The 20,062-nt window shown below is 36.7% G+C and overlaps 1 protein-coding gene and 1 long non-coding RNA gene across 4 annotated transcripts in view; one reads left to right on the forward strand and one right to left on the reverse strand.

Annotated features, from left to right (window-relative positions):
- The window catches only part of LOC106879174 (protein arginine methyltransferase NDUFAF7, mitochondrial), a 39,229-nt gene that overhangs the window by 16,844 nt on the left and 2,323 nt on the right, over window positions 1–20,062 (forward strand). For 2 of the 3 annotated variants that reach the window (XM_014928619.3, XM_052968574.2), the window contains 6 exons: window positions 374–484; window positions 10,023–10,316; window positions 12,303–12,419; window positions 14,386–14,535; window positions 15,385–15,493; window positions 17,611–17,678. In XM_014928619.3, the coding sequence (XP_014784105.1) occupies window positions 374–484; window positions 10,023–10,316; window positions 12,303–12,419; window positions 14,386–14,535; window positions 15,385–15,493; window positions 17,611–17,678 (849 nt within the window). The remainder of the gene's footprint in view (window positions 1–373; window positions 485–10,022; window positions 10,317–12,302; window positions 12,420–14,385; window positions 14,536–15,384; window positions 15,494–17,610; window positions 17,679–20,062) is intronic. The other variant, XM_052968573.2, reaches the window with a different exon arrangement.
- On the reverse strand, window positions 7,081–16,752 carry LOC128248090 (uncharacterized). Its single transcript, XR_016242407.1, has 3 exons — window positions 16,626–16,752; window positions 15,226–15,271; window positions 7,081–7,186 (listed from the first exon to the last, which is right to left on the reverse strand). It is a non-coding gene; the product is annotated as an uncharacterized LOC128248090 (long non-coding RNA).

Raw genomic sequence — 20,062 nt, forward strand, 5'->3', positions numbered from 1 at the left:
CATATTTTGTAAGTCTATAGTTAGGGCTCTGGCCTGCGACTCTGGTGAGAAAACATCTTCCCGCCTGCACATGGAAAAAGGTTGCTTATGCCTGTAATAGCCCTTTACTTTCTGAGATTTAATTCTCACCAAGGTCTTCTTTGCCTTTCATCATTCCAAGATCGATAAAATAATGTTCTACTCAATTGCTGAATAGTTAGATTTAATTTCCTTATAAAGTAACCTAGGAATTATACAAAACTAATTACGTATTACTTCTAATTAATGGCACATATATTGGCCATAATCAAATATGTTTTATTTATATTTTTTTTTTCAGTGATAATTGATATTTGGTTTATATTATTTGATATTGTATTTTTATATTGTCTAGTTGTTAGGTGTCTGGTGTGTAAATGAGTGGATGCAATGTGGTAAACCTTCCAAGATGCAGGTTGTTGAACTTGGACCTGGTCGAGGTACATTAGCTTATGACTTGCTGAGGGTAGGTATTTGCTTTTTGATATTTTATGTATGCAAGATATAGAAATCTATTTATCTTGACAGAATAAAATACATTTATTATCTCTTTCTCTCTCTCATTGCCCTCCTACATATGTCTGTGTTCCTCCATATGTGTGTGTGTATGTGTGTGTGTTACAATATACACCTGTGCCACTACTTAGATATATTGCCTATGTCCATCAGCTTAAGTGTTTCCTAAACATCCATTATGTACATGCCTTAAGCATTCATTTGTTTATTTTTGCTGCTACCAGTTCTCCCTCCCTCCCACTACTGTATGTGTGTATGTGAGTATGCATGCGTGCTTGCATGTGTTTGTATATATATGTATATATGTGTGTGTATGTGTGTGTGCGTGTGTGTGTGGTGTGTGTGTGTGTGTGTGTGTGTGTTTATATTGGCCTAAATAAGTCTTTCAATTACCCCCAGCAGTAAAAAATATATTAAAAGAAAAATTATTATTTTCAGATATGTTGGGGGAAGAAACTTTAATAGCTTTTTTTTATGCCCTAATCAATAAATAAGAATTACTATTTCTGAGTGGCCATATGTTTTTTTTTCTAGCCTAATATTTTATCTATTCATGTGTTTATTCATTTGGAATATAATATCTATTAGACTTATTTACAGCTGTTTAAACTGAAAACTGATATTGTATGGTAGCTCTTTTGGCTGTGATCAACAAATGCATGTATCAAAAGGTGACTGTGATCAACTAGTAGTAGTAATATTATGGGGGTATGCACTGTAGCAGTGCATCACTGCATCCACCATTTGTTGGTGATTCCCTACTCTTGGCAGATGACAGCTTTGCACCACTCAGGCGACAACCCTCCAACCCATGGGCCTGTTTAGGTAGTCATTGCTGGTGAGGGTTTTACGAAATCAGAGTGCAATTCCTACCTTGACCTCTTTAACCCTTTAGCATTGAAACTGGCCATATCTGGCCAAAATATTTAATCTGTTTGATGTTGAAACAGGCCAGACCTAGCCCCTTGCCCCAGTCCTACAATGTCATTGTGAAACTAAACGATTATATCGTTGAAACCTCAGAGCTACGAGATAATATGTGATTAATTCAAAACAATATAAATAAACAGACATTATATTTGATAGGCATAATCTGAATACTAACAGGTTAAGTTACCTTTTATGACATACAGAGGAAATGTTGGGTCTATTCTTTGACATGCTGGTCCCCACACAGCACTAGAGCAATGTGAAATGAAGCGTTTTACTCAAGAACACAACATGCCACCTGATCTAGGAATTGAACCCATGATCTGGTGATCATGAGTGCAGCACTAACCACTAGGTCACTTGCCTTCACAAGCATATATTATAAATCATCTTTCAACAAGTATATATCATAAATTGTTCAGTAGTGGTGGTGTGAATGCTAGATGTGCGTTTCTACTTTGTCAGTAGCATGTCTCCATGCCAGCAGCGTGCATAGATAAAACCTGTCACTATTGATGTAATAAAACAGAATGTTGTACTGAAAACTTTATACTAGGAGTGGGTAGAGAGGAGTAAAGTATGAGAGGAAAGGGCTGGAGCAAAGCAGGTTTCTTGCTGAAGAGGAAGTACGTGAATTCTCACATTTTAGAAGAGAGGTTTGAAGCAGTGGAGCTGGAAAGTGATATAAGTGGTGATGAGGCATCAGAGTAGACCTTCAAGGTACTAGGTGTGTAGGAAATGAGTGGGGCAGGAGTGGATGGGGTAGTAGATGCCTGATAGTACTGGGCAGCAAAAAGTAGGGTGGACAAAAGAGAAATGTCATGCTGTTGGAGAGGTTGCTAGAGTGAATGGGGAAGGGAGAGAGGTGCAGGCACAATGTATGCAGAGGGTGGGATGTATGACGATAGGGGAGGGAGATACAGGGGTTGGACAAAATAATGGAAACACCTTAAAATTTCAAATAAATTTATTTTAATATGGAGTAGAACTGCCTTTAGCAGTAATTACAGTTTGAATTCTATGAAGTATGGACTTGTACAAAGTTTGAATTGTTTCCAAAGGAATTTTTGTCCATTCTTCAGCTAAACTAGTCTCCAGTTCTTGTAGTGATGATGGTGGAGGATATTGACTCCTTACTTGTTTTTCTAAAATACACCATAAATGTTCAATAACATTGAGATCTGGGGACTGTGGTGGCTTGATAAGATGTTCAACTTCACTAGAATGTTCCTCATGCCATTCAGTAACAACTTTAGCAGTGTGAATTGGTGCATTATCATCCTGAAAGATTGCAATTGCCTTCGGAAACAGTTCTGCAACCATAGGATGAATTTGATCAGATAAGATCCTTAAATAGTGTTGACTGTTAATTCTGCCATGAAGAGAAACCATTGGGCTGGTGGATTTCCATGATATAGCCCCCCCCCCCCCCCTGATCACTACAGATCCTCCTCCATGTATAACAGTTGGAAAAAGGCAGTCTGATGTTTCTTTTGGCGGTCTCCACACATATATTCAGCCGGTGGTTGGAAATAAGGTAAAGGATGACTTGTCCGAGAAAATAACTTTCTTCCACTGCTCTAGGGACCAATTCTGTAGGTTTTTACTCCACTCTAAATGCTTTGCAATATTTATTTTTGAAAGTAGTGGTTTTCTGATTGCAGCCTTCCTGTGAAATCCAGCTTTGTGTAGCTCTCAGCAAACAGTTTTTATGGAAACTGGGTTCACAAGGTGGTTATTAAGCTCTGCAGTAATTTTGGGAGCTGTATTTTTGTGATCCTTTCTAACAATTCATGTAAGAGTCCGACAGTCCCTATCTGAAAGATTTGGTTTTCTTCTGGAGTTTTGTTTCAATGAGGAGGTTTTTCCCTCTTTCTCAAAGGCTGTCATTACTTTCGAGACATTACTTCTTGATACACTAAACATTTTGGCTCTTTTTGTTACACTAGCACTTGCCATATGAGCACCAACAATTTGACCTCTTTGAAAGTCCGATAGATCTGTCATTTTAATGAATTTTAATTACCTTTTTCTGATGATATCTGAAGAGAAACAGCAATTTTGGCAAAACATATTAAGCGACATCATCATCATCATCATCATCGTTTAACGTCCGCTTTCCATGCTAGCATGGGTTGGACAACTTGACTGAGGACTGGTGAAACCGGATGGCAACACCAGGCTCCAATCTAAATTTGGCAGAGTTTCTACAGCTGGATGCCCTTCCTAACGCCAACCACATCAAAAAGCATAAAAATAAACAAGCCTTTGACGGTTTTATAGAAATTTCAAAATTATGATGCTATGATGCTAGGTGTTTCCATTATTTTGTCCAACCCCTGTAGTGTGGAGGCACTGTAGGGGTAGATGGGTGATCATTGAAAGTATGGATGGAGATCAGTATTAATGAATGAATGATGGATATATATATATATATATATATATATATATATATATATCCATCATCATCATGATCATTTAACATCCATTTTCCAGGCTGGCATGGGATGGATGGTTTGACTGAAAACTGGTAAGCTGGGAGCCGCACCAGGTTCCAATCTTATTTGGCATAGTTTCAACAGCTGAATGCCCTTCCTCATGCCAACCACTAATGTAGTGGGTGCTTTTTATGTGCCATTTATATAACGTCAGCATTGCCCACAATTATGATTTCACTTGGCTTGACAGGTCTTCTCAAGCACAGAATATTGCTAAAGGTCTCAGTCACTTGTCATTGCCTCCGTGAGGCCCAATGTTTGAAGATCATGCTTCTCCACATGTGTGTGTAGTGTGTCTTGCTTTGCTGTCAGATTCTTTCTGCCTATCTCAAAGATGTTTGTATATTTATATCTGAACCGACAAGCTAGAAAAAGAGCTATGTTACTGAATCCAGGTGACTCTGTGATAGCACTGAAAAGGCCATTTGTTAGGGTTCCTTTTAATGTCTGAATGGGCCATATGCCCCAGGAGAATTTGAAGATTCAGTTTCGAATCTGAACCCGGGTGAGACAACTCCTACAGTTTTTGCTGTCTTTACTTTCATTTTGATGGACAAACAGACACTATCATATAGAACAATGGCTTTACTGAATCCAGGTCACTCATTATGTGAATAAACTGGCAATGGCACTGAAAAGGCCACAGGTCAAGTGGAACACCCATTGTCGCAGTTCCTTTTGAAATTTGAATAGGCTGTATGTGCAAGAAAAATTAAAAGATTCAATTTGAATCTGAACCAGGGTGAGATACTTCTGCAGATTTGCTGTCTTTACTTTCATTTTGACACAGAAACAAACAAAACAAACAAACAGAAATTCAATTTTATATATGTAGATACATAATTAACTAAAAACAGATAGATAATGTGTCAATTCACTACAGCTGTTTCCAACAATTTTATGACCCTAGCTAATCATAGAATGAATTTGTTAGTCCAGTTTGGTAGTATCATAGGAGAAACTGAACTAACAAATTCATCCTGTGATCAGCTAGGGTCATAGAATCATGAAATGACACAAGCTGTTAGCTTTTGAATGATTTTGAATATTGTGGTTCTTGTATACACCTGATGAAAATGGTTTTTTCTAATGATGTCATGTCTCTATAAATCAATAAAAATTAATTGGTAACAGGTGTAGTGAATTCATAAATTATTCATCTGTTGTTATTTAGTAGCTGACCCTCTGGCATAAAAAATTACAGCTAATTGTAGTATTTTATATGTAAAAAGGGTACAAAATGGTGAAAAAATCATCAAACAGTGTTTGAGTTCTGTGTGTGTGTGTGTGTGTGTGTGTGTGTGTGTGTATGTGCATATGTATAAATTCATATGTATGAGTAACACAGTCTGTAGCAAATGCGAATTTCTATACTTTGTCACAGCCCGCTTCCTTCCTTTTTAAGTGTGACTTTATATATAAATCATCATCATCATCATCATCGTTTAACGTCCGCTTTCCATGCTAGCATGGGTTGGACGACTTGACTGAGGACTGGTGAAACCAGATGGCAACACCAGGCTCCAGTCTGGTGTAAATGCGCATGTGTCTGTAATTCTAATTTTACGGATCTTTCTAAATAAACTTACACAAACACATATACACCCACTCAAATATATGAATACATTTTACACAAACACACACATACACACACACACACACACACAAACATTCACATTCCCCCTTTTCACATGGACACAGATATACTCACACAGAGTTGAAGCACTGTTTTTTTATATTTTTACTATCGATTGCTTGAAGCTAACTTTCTTCCTATACCTCGATTCCTAGATCTTACATTTATATATATATATATATATATATATATATATAAAAGATAATAAGAGTGAAAAAACTACAGAAGGCTTGTGTTACATGGTTAAAGTATATATTTAAATTATGTCAAAAAAATGTTATAAAATCTTTTTGGTATATAAACATTGTATTTTGAGAAATAACCGGTTTCGTGTTGTCTTTTCAAATTTCTCTACTTCATTGTAACGTGTTCGCTCCAGTCTGAAAAGAAGAGTTCTAGATAGGGGGAGGTAATTAGGGATTTCTTCCGGTATAGGGCAGATAATCGAAATCTAGGAGGTGGTAGAATTTGATTAATTTACCATGGTTTTGTTCTATATTTTTTTCCCCTTTTCTCAGTGGGGTGATGAATTTCCTTATTTAAATGTGTTAGCAATGGTTAAGTTTGGGTTTGTATTTTTGAATGAAAAAGGTTTCCTTATTTAATCTAATCTGTGTTGGTGTTCTAATGGCACATTGATAGAAAGGAAAGATTATAAATTGTGGTAGCATTTGTTTTTGCGCATTTCTCAATATGTTCACTAAAAGGTATCATTCGGTATTCTGGGCATGCAATCTGCTGTCGATGCAGAGTGCATCTGCGTCTGAGCGATAATCCTGTGGACCCTATGTAGTTCTCGTGGCAGCCCGAGCATCTCATTACATAAATAAGGTTTTCTGAGGCACAAGTAAAGTTAGATTTAACTTTGAATTTGTGTCCCTCTTTGAAGAGGAATTCTGAACCTTCTAGAATGTTTGGGCATGTTGCACAATTTGGTCGACCACATCTTTTTACTTTCGCATCTGTTATTTTGGAAAATAATTTTGCCTTTGTGAGGATCTTTTTCAGTGATTTTGGTTGTTTGTGGCTTTTAATGATTTTGTGTGTGTGTAAAATTTCCTTTAATTTGGGGTCCTTATGTAGAATTGGTATGTTTTGGGTGATGATGGTGAAGGCTTCTTTGTTTCTCGGGTTGTATGTGGATATGTATGGCAGTATTTTCGGGGAAGGTGTGTTGCTGTGTTTAACTTTTCTTAAGTTTTCTATGTTAATCTGTGATGCACGTCTGATTCCATCCTCTATGAGTTGAACTGGGTAGTGTCTGTCAATTAGTGTGTTTTTGAGTTCTTGTAGTCTGTAGTCTCTAGTATTTTGTTCTGACACTATTGTGCATATCCTTCTTGCAAGGTTGAAGGGGATATTTGTCTTGGTGTGTCTTGAGTGGCATGAATCAAATAGTAGATATTGTTTGGCGTCTGTGGCTTTGTAAAATATGTCCGTTTCTATTTTTAGGTTTACTTTTTTAATTAGTATATCCAAGAATGGGAGCTCCTTTTGGTTGTACTCCATTGTGAACTGTATGTTTGGGTTGACACTGTTCATATATATATCATATATATATACATACATACATAGTTGTTCAAATTTACTGAAAACAAAAGAAGAAAAGAGGTGAAGGAACAACAAGCAGGTGTATTAGTTTAATGCTCAGGAAGAATGGAAAAGTCTTTTACATTTCAAGCCTATGCTCTTTGATAGAAAGGATTAAGAGGAAAGAAAAGGAGAGAGAATTTAAAAAGAGAGAAAAAAATCTTTTCTGGGATTAACAGTTCAACATACATACATACACGACAGGCTTCTTTCAGTTTTCCTTTAGCAAATCCAGCCACAAGGCTTTGGTCAGCCCAGGGCTATAATAGAAAACACATGCCCAAGGTGCCACACAGTGGGACTGAACGTGGAACTACGTGGTTGTGAAGCAAGCTTCTTACCATACAGCCATGCCTGTGTTTGTGTGTATGTGTATGTGTGTGTGTGTGTGTATGTGTGTGTGTATAATAAATGTGTGTATATATATATATATATATATATATATACATCCACACACACACACATATATACACACACATGTGTATGTATGTATATATGACAATGAATGTATACAGATATATGTGTGTGTTTGGTTTTGTCCTGACACCATGAGACAGGTGTGAAAGAGCAGCCTCATCATACAAGGAATATCATTGTAACGATGTTGATGATGGTGATGATGTTGAATGAAAAGGCCGTAGGCCATAATAAAATTTACATATTTGTTATGAGCCCATGTATATTATCAGCTAGAAAAATGTTTGTGTGACTATTTACATGTAAGCACACAGTGGCAATCGGATGACAGGTGTACGTGACAAAAGGTGCATAAAGCATTCAGATAGTAATTGGCAGTGACTGTGAGTCATGTATGCATAAGTATGTACATAAGCCTGTGTCTGTTTGTCAGGAAGAGACAACACAGACATTACTAAGCATGGGAAAAAAAGCATGAGTAATTGACGGAATAATATTTTTGTCACTATCATTTATGTACCCCTCCTTCTCTCCACCAGTTTTGGAAGCTGTTATTCAAATGTACCAATAAAGTCTGGAATTCAAATTTCTTCCCCTGAAAGGAAGTACTCAGATAAAAAAAATCTTTTGAAATATCAGTTTTCTTTTCAAATAAACTATGCATTATTGTTGTTGCTTACAATAATGCTGATGTTGTTGATAGTGATGATAATGATAATGATATCATTGTTTAATCTTGGGTCAGCCTTAAATCCAAGGGATATGTGTATCTAGGATTTGAGGGAGATTTTCTACCATTTCTAGCATGGAGAATTCCATGTTGGTTTGGCTTGTTGATCTTGTACCCACATTTCCATGTTAGTGAAGTTTACAATACTCTTCCTCCATGCAGCTTAATTCCTTCATAATCTCATCTGTTAATTACAACATGAGTATAAGGAGGAGCTTTTCTGTGATTGCTCAATCTACTAGAAATAGCAGCCTAATTTCTCTCAAACCATACCTTACCACAGTGGTTTTTGAAAATTGCAGTTTGTGAGCTTTTAACCCTCTCAGACCTGGACCTCCATGTGGCCTTCTGGCCAAAAATTAAATAGTTGCATATACAGGTCACGACTTACAATTACAGGCAAACTAATGGACAGAACCAATTGTACCTTCTTTTTCTAAGTGTGTTGTTCATTACTGCTTTACTGGGAATCTGGCAGAGATGACGTTTAACTGATTCCTGCTATAGTGGGAACCAGTATTTCTCAACCTTTTCGCCCTTGCGTAACCCTTAAAATAAATTACATGTCTCAAGGAACCCTGCACAAAAAAAAGAAGAAATATATACTATATCTTTCTCATATTTTTTCATCATAGTTCACATGGTAAATATCATATATATATATATATATATATATATATATATAGGGTTTCCATAAATTGCAGACATCATTTAATATACCCCCAATGGTTGCTATATTCTTTTGATAACATAATAGGATGATGTCTATATTGCAATATTACAATAATCAATAATATGTTGTGCATGTATAGTAATATTACAATCATGAAATTAGTATTAGCTTATCTCACTCTTTCCTGTGGAACCCCGAGGTACTTTTTGCGGAACCCTTGGACTCCGGGAATCCCCAGTTGAGAAACACCGGTGAAAACACTGCATGGTAGGCTTTAAAATAATTTAAGCTTTCAGAGAATCATTACTAAACTCTTCAGCATTTTGAAAAACATATTATTCGAAATTTTATTGTAATAGTTTTCTATATTTTTTCTAAACTAACATTAACCCTTTGGATACCAACCCGCCTGAAACTGCTCTTGGTCCTATGATACAAACTTCCCATTTTAAAAAAATGTAAATTAAAATATCATGTTAATTTATGTTTCTAACCCCAGTTGAATAATTTCAAAGTTATTTTAATAATTTTTAAAATTATTTTCAAAATTAACTGAAAAAAAGGCAGTGTATTTCACCAGAAAAATGGTAATGATAGGGTTAAGACACATTTGTTTTGCAAGTCTCATATGCATACAAACTCTCCCTATTCCTCTCTATCCCTCTTTCTTTCTCTCTCTGTACAATCTCAATTTCACCCTCTATTTTCATCTCTCTCTCTCTCATATGCACATACTCCCCCCCACCACCACCACCACTTACATGTACACTAAATGGCACAAGTGGTTGAATGAAAGTGAAATAGCTAGAATGGCTATAAAGTGGAGGTTCTGGAGGTAACAATGGGTTTCTTTCTCCTTTTCATATTTTCTTTCGAAGTCAAACTTCACTTTATTTTTCTTTACTTTTTTCTTTTGCTTGCTTTTCTTTATATTTTTTTTTGTTATTTTTGTCTTTGTGTTTTACAAATTTTTTCTACTCATTTTTTAAGTAATATTTCATGTTTATTTTCTAGGTATTTTGTCAGTTTCCACAAATGAAGGATGTAGTTACTCTAAACTTGGTTGAAGTTAGCAGTAAAATGAGTAGTTTGCAATATGAGAAATTGGTTGGGCCACATCAGCTGTCTGATTCTGCCAATAAAGCTACACCAAAATTGGACAGTAACAATTCTTTAGCATATAATCATGGCATAAGCAAATTCAGTATTCCTGTGAATTGGTATTACAAATTAGAAGACATTCCTTCTGATTTTACTTGTTACATTGCACATGAGTTCTTTGATGTACTTCCTGTTCATAAATTCCAGGTATTCATTTACTTTATTTATTTATTTATTTATTTATTTATTTTGTGTTTAGGGAATAGCAGTGTTGCTGGTTACAAATATACAAGGGGTCAATAAGTGATACTGCAGGCTTCCCTTCCCAGCTCAAGTCAGACAGCATGACAATCTTCCCGTGGCATCCCAGATAAGGTCCTTTATCTGGGATTCCGTTTGCTGCAACACCTCCAGTAGCAACCTGGTATGTTCGGCTGCCAGCCCAGGCAGCTTCGCTGCTCATCAGGCCAAGAGGGGAAAACTATCAAAGTATCAGATGCTCTTTGACAGATTTGTGGTTGAACCCTGTGGCAGTGGAAACCTTCAACATTCTTGGTTCTCACACTATATCCCTACTCATTGCTATCAAGCTGGAGGTGGCTATCTGCAAGTGCAAGCCCCGAGAGTTGAAGTGGCTGTTCCAGCACATCACCTTCACTGTCCTCTGTGGCACCACCTTTTCCATTTTGTCTGCTGGGACCATAAAGCAGATTGACAAGTCTTTTTAGTTATAGCTGTTGTATTGCTTAAAAATACAAATGGTTTCTATGTGCATAGTTGGAACGCTACCAAAATTGATTTCATTTCAGATTATTGGGAGTGACAAAGAAGTGTCTAGGTAACTGGGGTTCAACAAATATCACTAAGAGTATTTATTTTTGAAAATATCAGTCTTTCATTTTCCTCATCCATCAAGTCTATGAGAATTACTTAATAGTTTTTGAAGTGTACAGGTGATTTTTAAAAAAAATGTTATGAAATCTATTATGAGGGTGTTACTAACCTTTTTTGGGAATACATTTTTTTCTAGTGTGTAAGCACTTTCATTTAACCTTTTTATAAACTATATCTGAATAATATATATATATATATATATATATATATATATATATAAAGGGCATTAACTGTGTATTAATGCCTCACGCTATCGAGGGACTAAATAAGTAAAAAAACTACTAGTCCCTCGATAGCGTGAGGCATTAATACACAGTTAATGCCCTTTTTATATATAATTAAATATATCTATGGAGAAACGATGAATTTATTCATTACGAAATTTTTCGTTATTTTTTCATTATGAGGTTTTTTCACGCTGACTACTTGATAAATTCTTATAAAGAATTTATCCTATATTATATTATATATATATATATATATATATATATATATATATATATATATATATACTTCACTCTGTCCCTGTCGTTTTTCTTGCCCCTCCCTAATTCTTTTGTCCCTCTGCTTCTACCTTTCTCTCTTCTCTTCCCACATGACCGGTGTTCGGCCAAGCATGATCTTTCTTTCTTGGCCGGCCATTGTGCATGCAAAATCGTTATTCCTCCCTGTGAAATCTTGTATTCCTGCTGTAAGGCATTATTTCCATACACGCCAGCCAAATTTAATTTGTCCTTAGTCGAAAGACATCCGTTGTTATGTCCTGATTTATTATTTTTATTGTATTTGTGCAACATTTTTCGTTTTTTTTTTGACACTAAATAAGAAATGTTTGAGTGAAGTTAACCATTTTTGCATGTTTTTGCAAGGCTAATATGTGTCTTCCATGTTGTAATTCTTCCAGTTTCAACACATGATCTCAGATCAAATCACTTGCCTGGCAGGTACACTTCTGCAGTTCTAATACTTTTAAAAGAAAAATAAAAAGATATTTTTGAACCAACAAGTTGTATACATAAGCAATAGAATTCAATATTAGTCAGAATATTAGGGCAGTGAGCTGGCAAAATCATAAGCATGCTGGGGAAAATGCTTAGTGACATTTTCTCTGTCTTTACATTCTGAGTTCAAATTCCACCAAGGTTGACATTATCTTTTATCTTTTTGGGGGCCAATAGAATAAGTACCAGTTGAGCACTGGGGTCACTCTAATTGACTTAACCCCTACCCCAAAGTTGTTAACCTTGTGCCAAACTGTAAAACCAATATTATTTAGAATATCTATTTATTCCATTTCAGAAAACAGAACGTGGATGGCGAGAGGTTCTTGTTGATTTAAATTTAGATTTATCTTCTCCAAATGATTTTAAATTCACAGTCTCAAAATCTCCTACTCCTGCTTCGGTTTGCTTCCAAGTAAGTATATTTTTTTATTTCATTTGTCATTCTAAATCCAGTTTTGTAATATTTTCTATTTTTAATCTCTGATGTTTGAATTTCTGACAAAGATGACATCTTTTATCTTTTGTCTTTTACTTATTTCAGTCATTAGACTGTGGCCATTCTGGGGCAACACCTTGAAGAATGTCTAGTCATGTGAATCAATTTCAGTACTTCTTTTTTCATTTTTAAGCCTGGTACTTATTCTGTCGATCTCTTTTGCTGAGCTGCTAAGTTACGGAAACTATTTCAGCAACACCAGTTGTTAAGAGCAGTGGTGGTGGTGGGGGGTCATGACGACGTGTATGCCCACATACACACACACACTCATGCCCACACACACTCATGCCCACACACACACACACACACACACACACACAATGGTCTTCTTTATGTTTCTTTCTACCAAATCCACTCACAGTCAGTCTGAGGTGATAGTAAAAGTCACTTGCCCAAGGTACCCCATGCAGTGGGACTGAACCTGGAACCATGTGATTGGGGAATCAAACTTCTTGCCACGCTGCCACACAAACATTTTCTGTAAGGCTTAAAATAGATTTTATTTGATTTGGAACCAACGAATACAAAAAATGTTTAATTTTATTTCAGAAACATCAGAGATAAAAATATCAGGCTTTATTTTAGGAACAAAAGCTATTTATTTATTGTATACCACAGTTTGTGAACGATACCATTGTTGGTTACAGGTTTCCCACATGCTGGTCGCTAGTTCACAATATTTCTGATGTGATAAGGAAGTATTTGTTACTCAGATGATTTTAACACCCAATATTTCAATTATGTTTACAATCTTCATTGACACTTAGCAACCAATATAAACACACACAGACACAGACAAACATGCACAGACACACACACACACACACACACACACATACACACACACACACACACACACACACACACACATATAAACACACACTCACACACATAACATGCTCATCGTATTTATATGATAGATTTCCATATGACTTCACTTTTTCACTCTGTCAAATTCCACTCAGAAGTTAATGGTTAATCAAAGGGGTTGGTAGAAGAATCTGCTCATGATGCCAAAGCCGAGTAGTTACAAAATGAACTTCTTAACTACACAAACATGCCTGCACCTGTAATTTCTGGTTGATATTATCCCAAAAAGATATGCATAAATATAAATGTGTGTGTTTGTATGTATGTATGTATGTATGTGTGTGTGTGTGTGTGTGTGTGTGTGTGTGTGTAATCAAAATAAGCAACAAGGATATCCAGAGGTAATGCAGTATGATCGCTTCATGCAACTCCATTTAATTGAACAATGCAATCATTACATCAATTTAAAATTCAGAGCAATCCTCAGCTGCATAGAATTTAATTAAATTAGAACAGATAGACACATTAGTATAATTATTCCTAAAATCTCCAAGAAGTTAAGGAGATAGACAAATAACATGTTATCTTTACTTCATCATAGAAGTTATCTATACATATATAGTGAGAAGAGAAAAGGAATTAAAAAATTGTGGTGGATATCAATAAAGCACTCAGTTTTAAGGATGAAAGGCAAAGTTGACCTCAGTGAAATTTGAACTCAGAACAGGAAAATGGATGAAATACTGCTAAGTATTTCACCTAGCATGTTAATGATTCTGCCAGCTCACTACCTTTTATCATATCTTAATATTAACTGCTGGATTAAGACAGTGAGCTGGCAGAATTGTTAGCATGCTAGGCAAAATGTTTAGTGGCATTTTGTCTGTCTTTACATTCTGAGTTCAAATTCTGCTGAGGTTGACTTTACCTTCCATCCTTTTGGGGTCGATAAAATAAGTTGCTGTTGCATGTTGGGATTGATGTAATTAACTTCTCTTCCCTTTAAAATAACTGGTGTTGTGCCAAAATTAGAAAGAATATTAAGTGCTTGATTAACTTTTCTTTATTGCAGGTTGACGAAAATGACAACAGAGACCATATTGAAATGAGTTTTGAGTCTGGTGCAATTATTGAAACCCTGTCTCACAGAATTGCAGAAAATGGTGGCTTTGCATTGATTGCTGATTATGGTCACAATGGAGAAAAAATGGATACTCTGAGAGTGAGTTTTTTATCTTCTATATTCTAACAAACTTGTTAAGGGATACAGCTGAGGTAAAGAATACTAGATTGAGGAAAGTGCTTACTGAAAGGCGAAAGATGGTTGAGAGGAAGTCATCCTTAGGTTAAACACCTAGCTTGCAAAGAAGTGAACTCAAGTTATCAAGTGGCGGTGTTAAACTGGGCAATGGATTAAGCTTATCACCTAAGAATAGAAATGCTTCTTCCAACAGGCTTCCACACAGTTTCTATTTACCAAATTTCACTAACAAGACTTTGGTCAACTAGACATTATGGTAGAATAAACTTGCCTGAAACTTAACTGCATGCACCCATTTGTTGCTGGTAATTTTTTTAACAGCAGAGATCACTGAGGTAGCTGTGATAGATAAACATGTAATCTCTATTTGGTTGATTGATGAGGACTGTAAAACAATCTTTCTGTAGTTATACAAAGGAGGAATACATGAAAGCTATTTTTTTGCCCATTGTTTTCTACAGACCCACCAGAAAATATTTCAGTTCACAACTGTTAGCTAATGATAATTCAGCAATTTTATGATACATCCACTCCTTTTAGGGGCTACCATACTATTCTAGAACAGATATTTAGAGATAGTAGAATTAGAGCATGGATAATTATATGTCATAGCAACAAACTCAATGCAATGACAGAATGCAGAGTTCTTACCTCAGTTTATTGTCCAGTATCTTAATTAGTTCAGCCAGATGTTCTCCTAAAATAAAAACACTTTAAAATGTAACATATCATGTTTCAGAAAATTAAAAGTAAAGAAAAAAGAGCTCCTCAAATAAATTGTATTTTTTCATATTAAATATTTTCTTACAGGGATTTTTTAAACATCAAGTTCAGAGTGATGTGTTTTTAAACCCAGGATTTGCAGATCTAACAGCAGATGTTGACTTCAAATATATATCCAAAGTAGCTTCTAATTATGGTAAATTTTTTTTTCTTTCTATTTCTTAAGACTAGTTTTTCAATCCATTTCATGTACAAGTGGGTAGAAAACTGTTGCTGATTCTGATATGAGCAAAATAAAAATATAATAGTCAAAGTTCTAGCTAAGTGAAGTTAGCAGGATAAGTTGAGAATGTTCTACTAATTTCATTTTGGTCTGATAAACAAAGTCTCTTTTATCTTTTAGCTTAATTGAATCATTTGACTGCGGCCATGCTGGAGCACCACCTTGAAGGGCTTTAGTGAAGCAAATCAACTCCAGTACCTTTTGTTTTTCTTAAATCTAGTACTTATTCTATTGGTCTCTTTTGCTGAACTGCTAAGTGAACAAATCAACCCTGGTTGTTATGTAATATGGGAGAACAAACACAGACACAAAGATGCAATATATATATATATATATATATATATATATACATATATAATAGTGGGAAAGGATCTTCAGACATTGGGCCTCACAGAGGGGATGATAAGGGACTGAGACTTCTGGCAGTTTACTGTGCTTGAGAAGATACGTCAAGACAAGTAAAATTGTAATTGTTCTTGCAAACAGGCATATCCCCTACATCCCTCTTCTGCTGGGTGATCCTAATCTTGTGGGTTCATGGGTGCTGGTACCACATAAAAAGCACCCATGCTGGTGCCATGTAAAAGCGCCACTGCTGGTGCTACATAAAAGCTCCCAGTACACTCTGTAAAGTGGTTGACAATAGGAAGGGCATCCAGCCATAGAAACCATATCAAAACAGATATGAAGTCCAGGCAGCTTTTCAGCTAGCCAGCTCCTGTCAAACAGTCCAACCCATGCCAGTATAGAAAACAGATGTTAAATGATGATGATGGGCTTCTGTACAGTTTCTGTCTACCAAATTCACACACAAGACATTAATCAGCCTGAAGCTATTGTAGAAGATAGTTGCCTAAGATGCTACACAGTGGGATTAAGATGTGACATTATTGCATATCTGTATCACATTGTGTTATAACTTTCACAGGCTTTAAGACAATACTATTTGATTATTAAAACAAGTTAAATTGTATCTGATTGATGAGCTTAACTTTACTCATTTGTATAGAAATAACTTTGTTGAACTTTTTGATTTAATACTTACAATCTGAACTGAGAATCTGCAGATGTTTATTTTATACTGAGATTAACTCAGCAATTTGACATCAGCAATTTGACATCAGCAATTTGACAGCAATTTGACATCAGCAATTTGACATCAGCAATTTGACATTAGCAATTTGACATCAGCAATTTGACATCAGCAATTTGACATCAGCAATAAAAATATAAGTCAGGAGAGTATTCTGGAGGAATGATGTTAGAGGTAGAAAGGATTAGGCATTAAAAAGAGTGTGGGGAAGGGATACAATACGGATGATGAGAGAAGGTATTGTAGTAGTAAATGTAGAGTTATTGATACAGTAGTACACAGTTTTGACTTATTAAAACATTTAATATACTTTGTAGCGTATTATGGTTGCATAACGAAATACCATGTGCCTACAAGTCATTTAAGTAAATGTAGAACAAGCAGATGGCATGTTTATTGGTCAGATGCTAGAGTACATTGGTGAGTGATTTCATACTAATGTAACAAATGGGGATTTTGGAATGTTATTTAAGATGTTTGTATTTGTAACAGTGACACTGACTCAGATATGGGAGCAGAATTCCATTGTGTATCTCAAGTGAGAAGCTCAATTAGGTTTTGTACATGCTAACAACTAATATAATGTTTGATCTTGTAGAGAAAAGCTAGTCTTTGTGGTGCAGAAAGACTGTCAATTTTTGTCTGTTATTGTGACTCCCCCAAAACGCCATACTAAACTTTCACCTAGTCCTTTCTCATCAGAACTGGGACTACAACCACCACAGAAAACCAGAAAATTAGAAGTTGTGACATTAATGTTTTCCAAAGTGTAGTAAAACAGTTTCAGTTAGGAACTGAAACTGCATTGTGTGTCTGATGGTATACACGCCAAAATCTAGTACAGAATATTGCATGAATTATAAAATCAATTTTCTATCTTTTTATACAAATTTTACTTTAAATGACAGAAAAATATATCTATTTTTATCTTTTATAGTTGACATTTTTGGTCCTACAACACAAGGTAGTTTTTTACAAAACATGGGAATTGGAGTTCGATTGAAGGTATGTATTTCATTTAAATATATTTAACTGAGTCAACTGGCTCCTGTGCGGGTGACACAGGAGGTTTTTCGAGCGAGATCGCTGCCGGTGCCCCTGGACTGGCTCATGTGCGGGCGACACATGAAATCTTTTGAGCGGGATCGTTGCCAGTGCCCCTGGATTGGCTCATGTGAGGGCGACACATGAAATCTTTCCGAGCGGGATCGTTGCCGGTGCCCCTGGGCTGGCTCTTGTGTGGGCGACACATGAGGTTTTTTGAGCGAGATTGTTGCCAGTGCCCCTGGACTGGCTCTTGTGCTGGTGACACATGAAATTTCTTCGAGCGAGATCGTTGCCGGTGCCCCTGGACTGGCTCTTGTGCGGGTGACACATGAGGCTTCTCGAGCGAGATGAGCGTGGCCGTTGCCAGTACCGCCTGACTGGCCTTCGTGCGGGTGACACGTAAAAGCACCCACTACACTCTCTGAGTGGTTGGCGTTAGGAAGGGCATCCAGCTGTGGAAACACTGCCAAATCAGATTGGAGCCTGGTGTAGCCATCTGGTTTCACCAGTCCTCAGTCAAATCGTCCAACCCATGCTAGCATGGAAAGCGGACGTTAAACGACGACGACGATATATATGTGCTGTGCGTGAGAAGACCCGGCAAGCCAAGTGAGATCGTTGCCAGGGCCCCTGGACTGGCTCTTGTGCGGGTGGCACATAAGATGCACCATTTTGAGCATGACCGTTGCCAGTGCCGCCTGACTGGCCTTCGTAGGGTTTTTGAGCGAGATCGTTGCCAGTGCCCCTGGACTGGCTTTTGTGCGGGTGGCACATAAAAGACACCATTTCGAGCGTGGCCGTTGCCAGTATCACCTGACTGGCCTTCGTGCGGGTGACACGTAAAAGCACCCACTACACTCTCTGAGTGGTTGGCGTTAGGAAAGGCATCCAGCTGTAGAAACTCTGCCAAATTAGATTGGAGCCTGGTGTTGCCATCCGGTTTCAACAGTCCTCAGTCAAATCGTCCAACCCATGCTAGCATGGAAGGCAGACGTTAAACGATGATGATGATGATGATGATGATCTTCCTCCTCTTCCTCACCATCATTTTTCAACTACTTTCTATGCTAGTATGGTTTGGATGAGCCAACAGGATCCAGTAGATCAGAGAGCCACTTCTTGCAATATCCCAGTTCTGGCATTGTTTCTATAGCTGGATGCTCTTTCTGACACCAACCACTTTACAGAATGAACCAGGTGCATTTTTTTCATGGTGCCAGCTCTATAGAGGTTATCTTGCTCTTGGCAAGACTAAAGAGCCCTCTCAAGTCCTGGTTTAATACTTAATATTATTTAGGAAAACAAGCTTTATTGAAAATGTACTTAAAGATTGAAAGTTTTGAATCTTCTAGCAAAGTTAACCTTATATGTAGATGTTAATATGAGGATATTAACAAAGGGTAATGGAAAGTGGAAATCTTTTATATTTTACTTGTTTCAGTTGTTCGACTGTGGACATACTGGGGCATCACCTTGAAGTATTTTAGTCGAACAGATCAACTCTAGGGCCTATTTCTTAAACTCTAGGGCCTATTTCTATCAGTCTCTTTTGCCAGATTGCTAAGTTACGGGTACGTAAACATACCACCACTGGTGGTGGTGGTGGGGCAAAAACAGACACAGAGATACACACTCATAAATACACACACACACACACACACATAATTGGCTTCTTTCAGTTTCTGTCCAAATCCACTCAGAAGGCTTTGGTTGGCCTGAGGCTATTGTAGAAGACACTTGCCCAAGTTGCTGCAAAGTGGAACTGAATCCGGAACTATATGGTTGAGAAGCAGAGCTTCTTACCACACAGCCATATACTTATTGATATCAAAATATTAATAAAACTACTAAAAGATATCATCTGTTTGTTAGATCTGCTGAATTTGGTGGTTAAAACCACCAAACCTTTTAAAGCAAAGCTAGAAATACTTTTATAATTAGGATTAATTAACATTAAAGTAGATATATAAATAAGTATGGGCACCAGTGATGAACTGGGATTGTTTCTATCTGCAATACTCATAAGCTACAACATTCATAGGCTGCAACATGCACAGGCTAATATGCTCTAACTTTAGTAGCAGGCTCACATATGGCCAGCTACGAAAATTAAAAATCAAATTTTCTTCAAAGTGTTCCTTATTCTACATCATTCTATTTGATATGGATTGTTTTAGAAAGAGACTCATTCTATAATTGTTTAATCACTCTCTCTCTCTGAAACTAGGCCCTGTAGTTAGATCACAGAAGTTTATGTGCCCCATCACCCTCTCCCCCTCTATCTTCTGCTGCTTTACTCCCCTTTTTTTAAACCTTTTCGTTCTTTTCCTTTCTTATCTCCC

This window comes from Octopus bimaculoides, chromosome 6 (genome assembly GCF_046866305.1).
Source record: "Octopus bimaculoides isolate indiv1 chromosome 6, ASM4686630v1, whole genome shotgun sequence".
Lineage (NCBI taxonomy): Eukaryota > Metazoa > Mollusca > Cephalopoda > Octopoda > Octopodidae > Octopus > Octopus bimaculoides.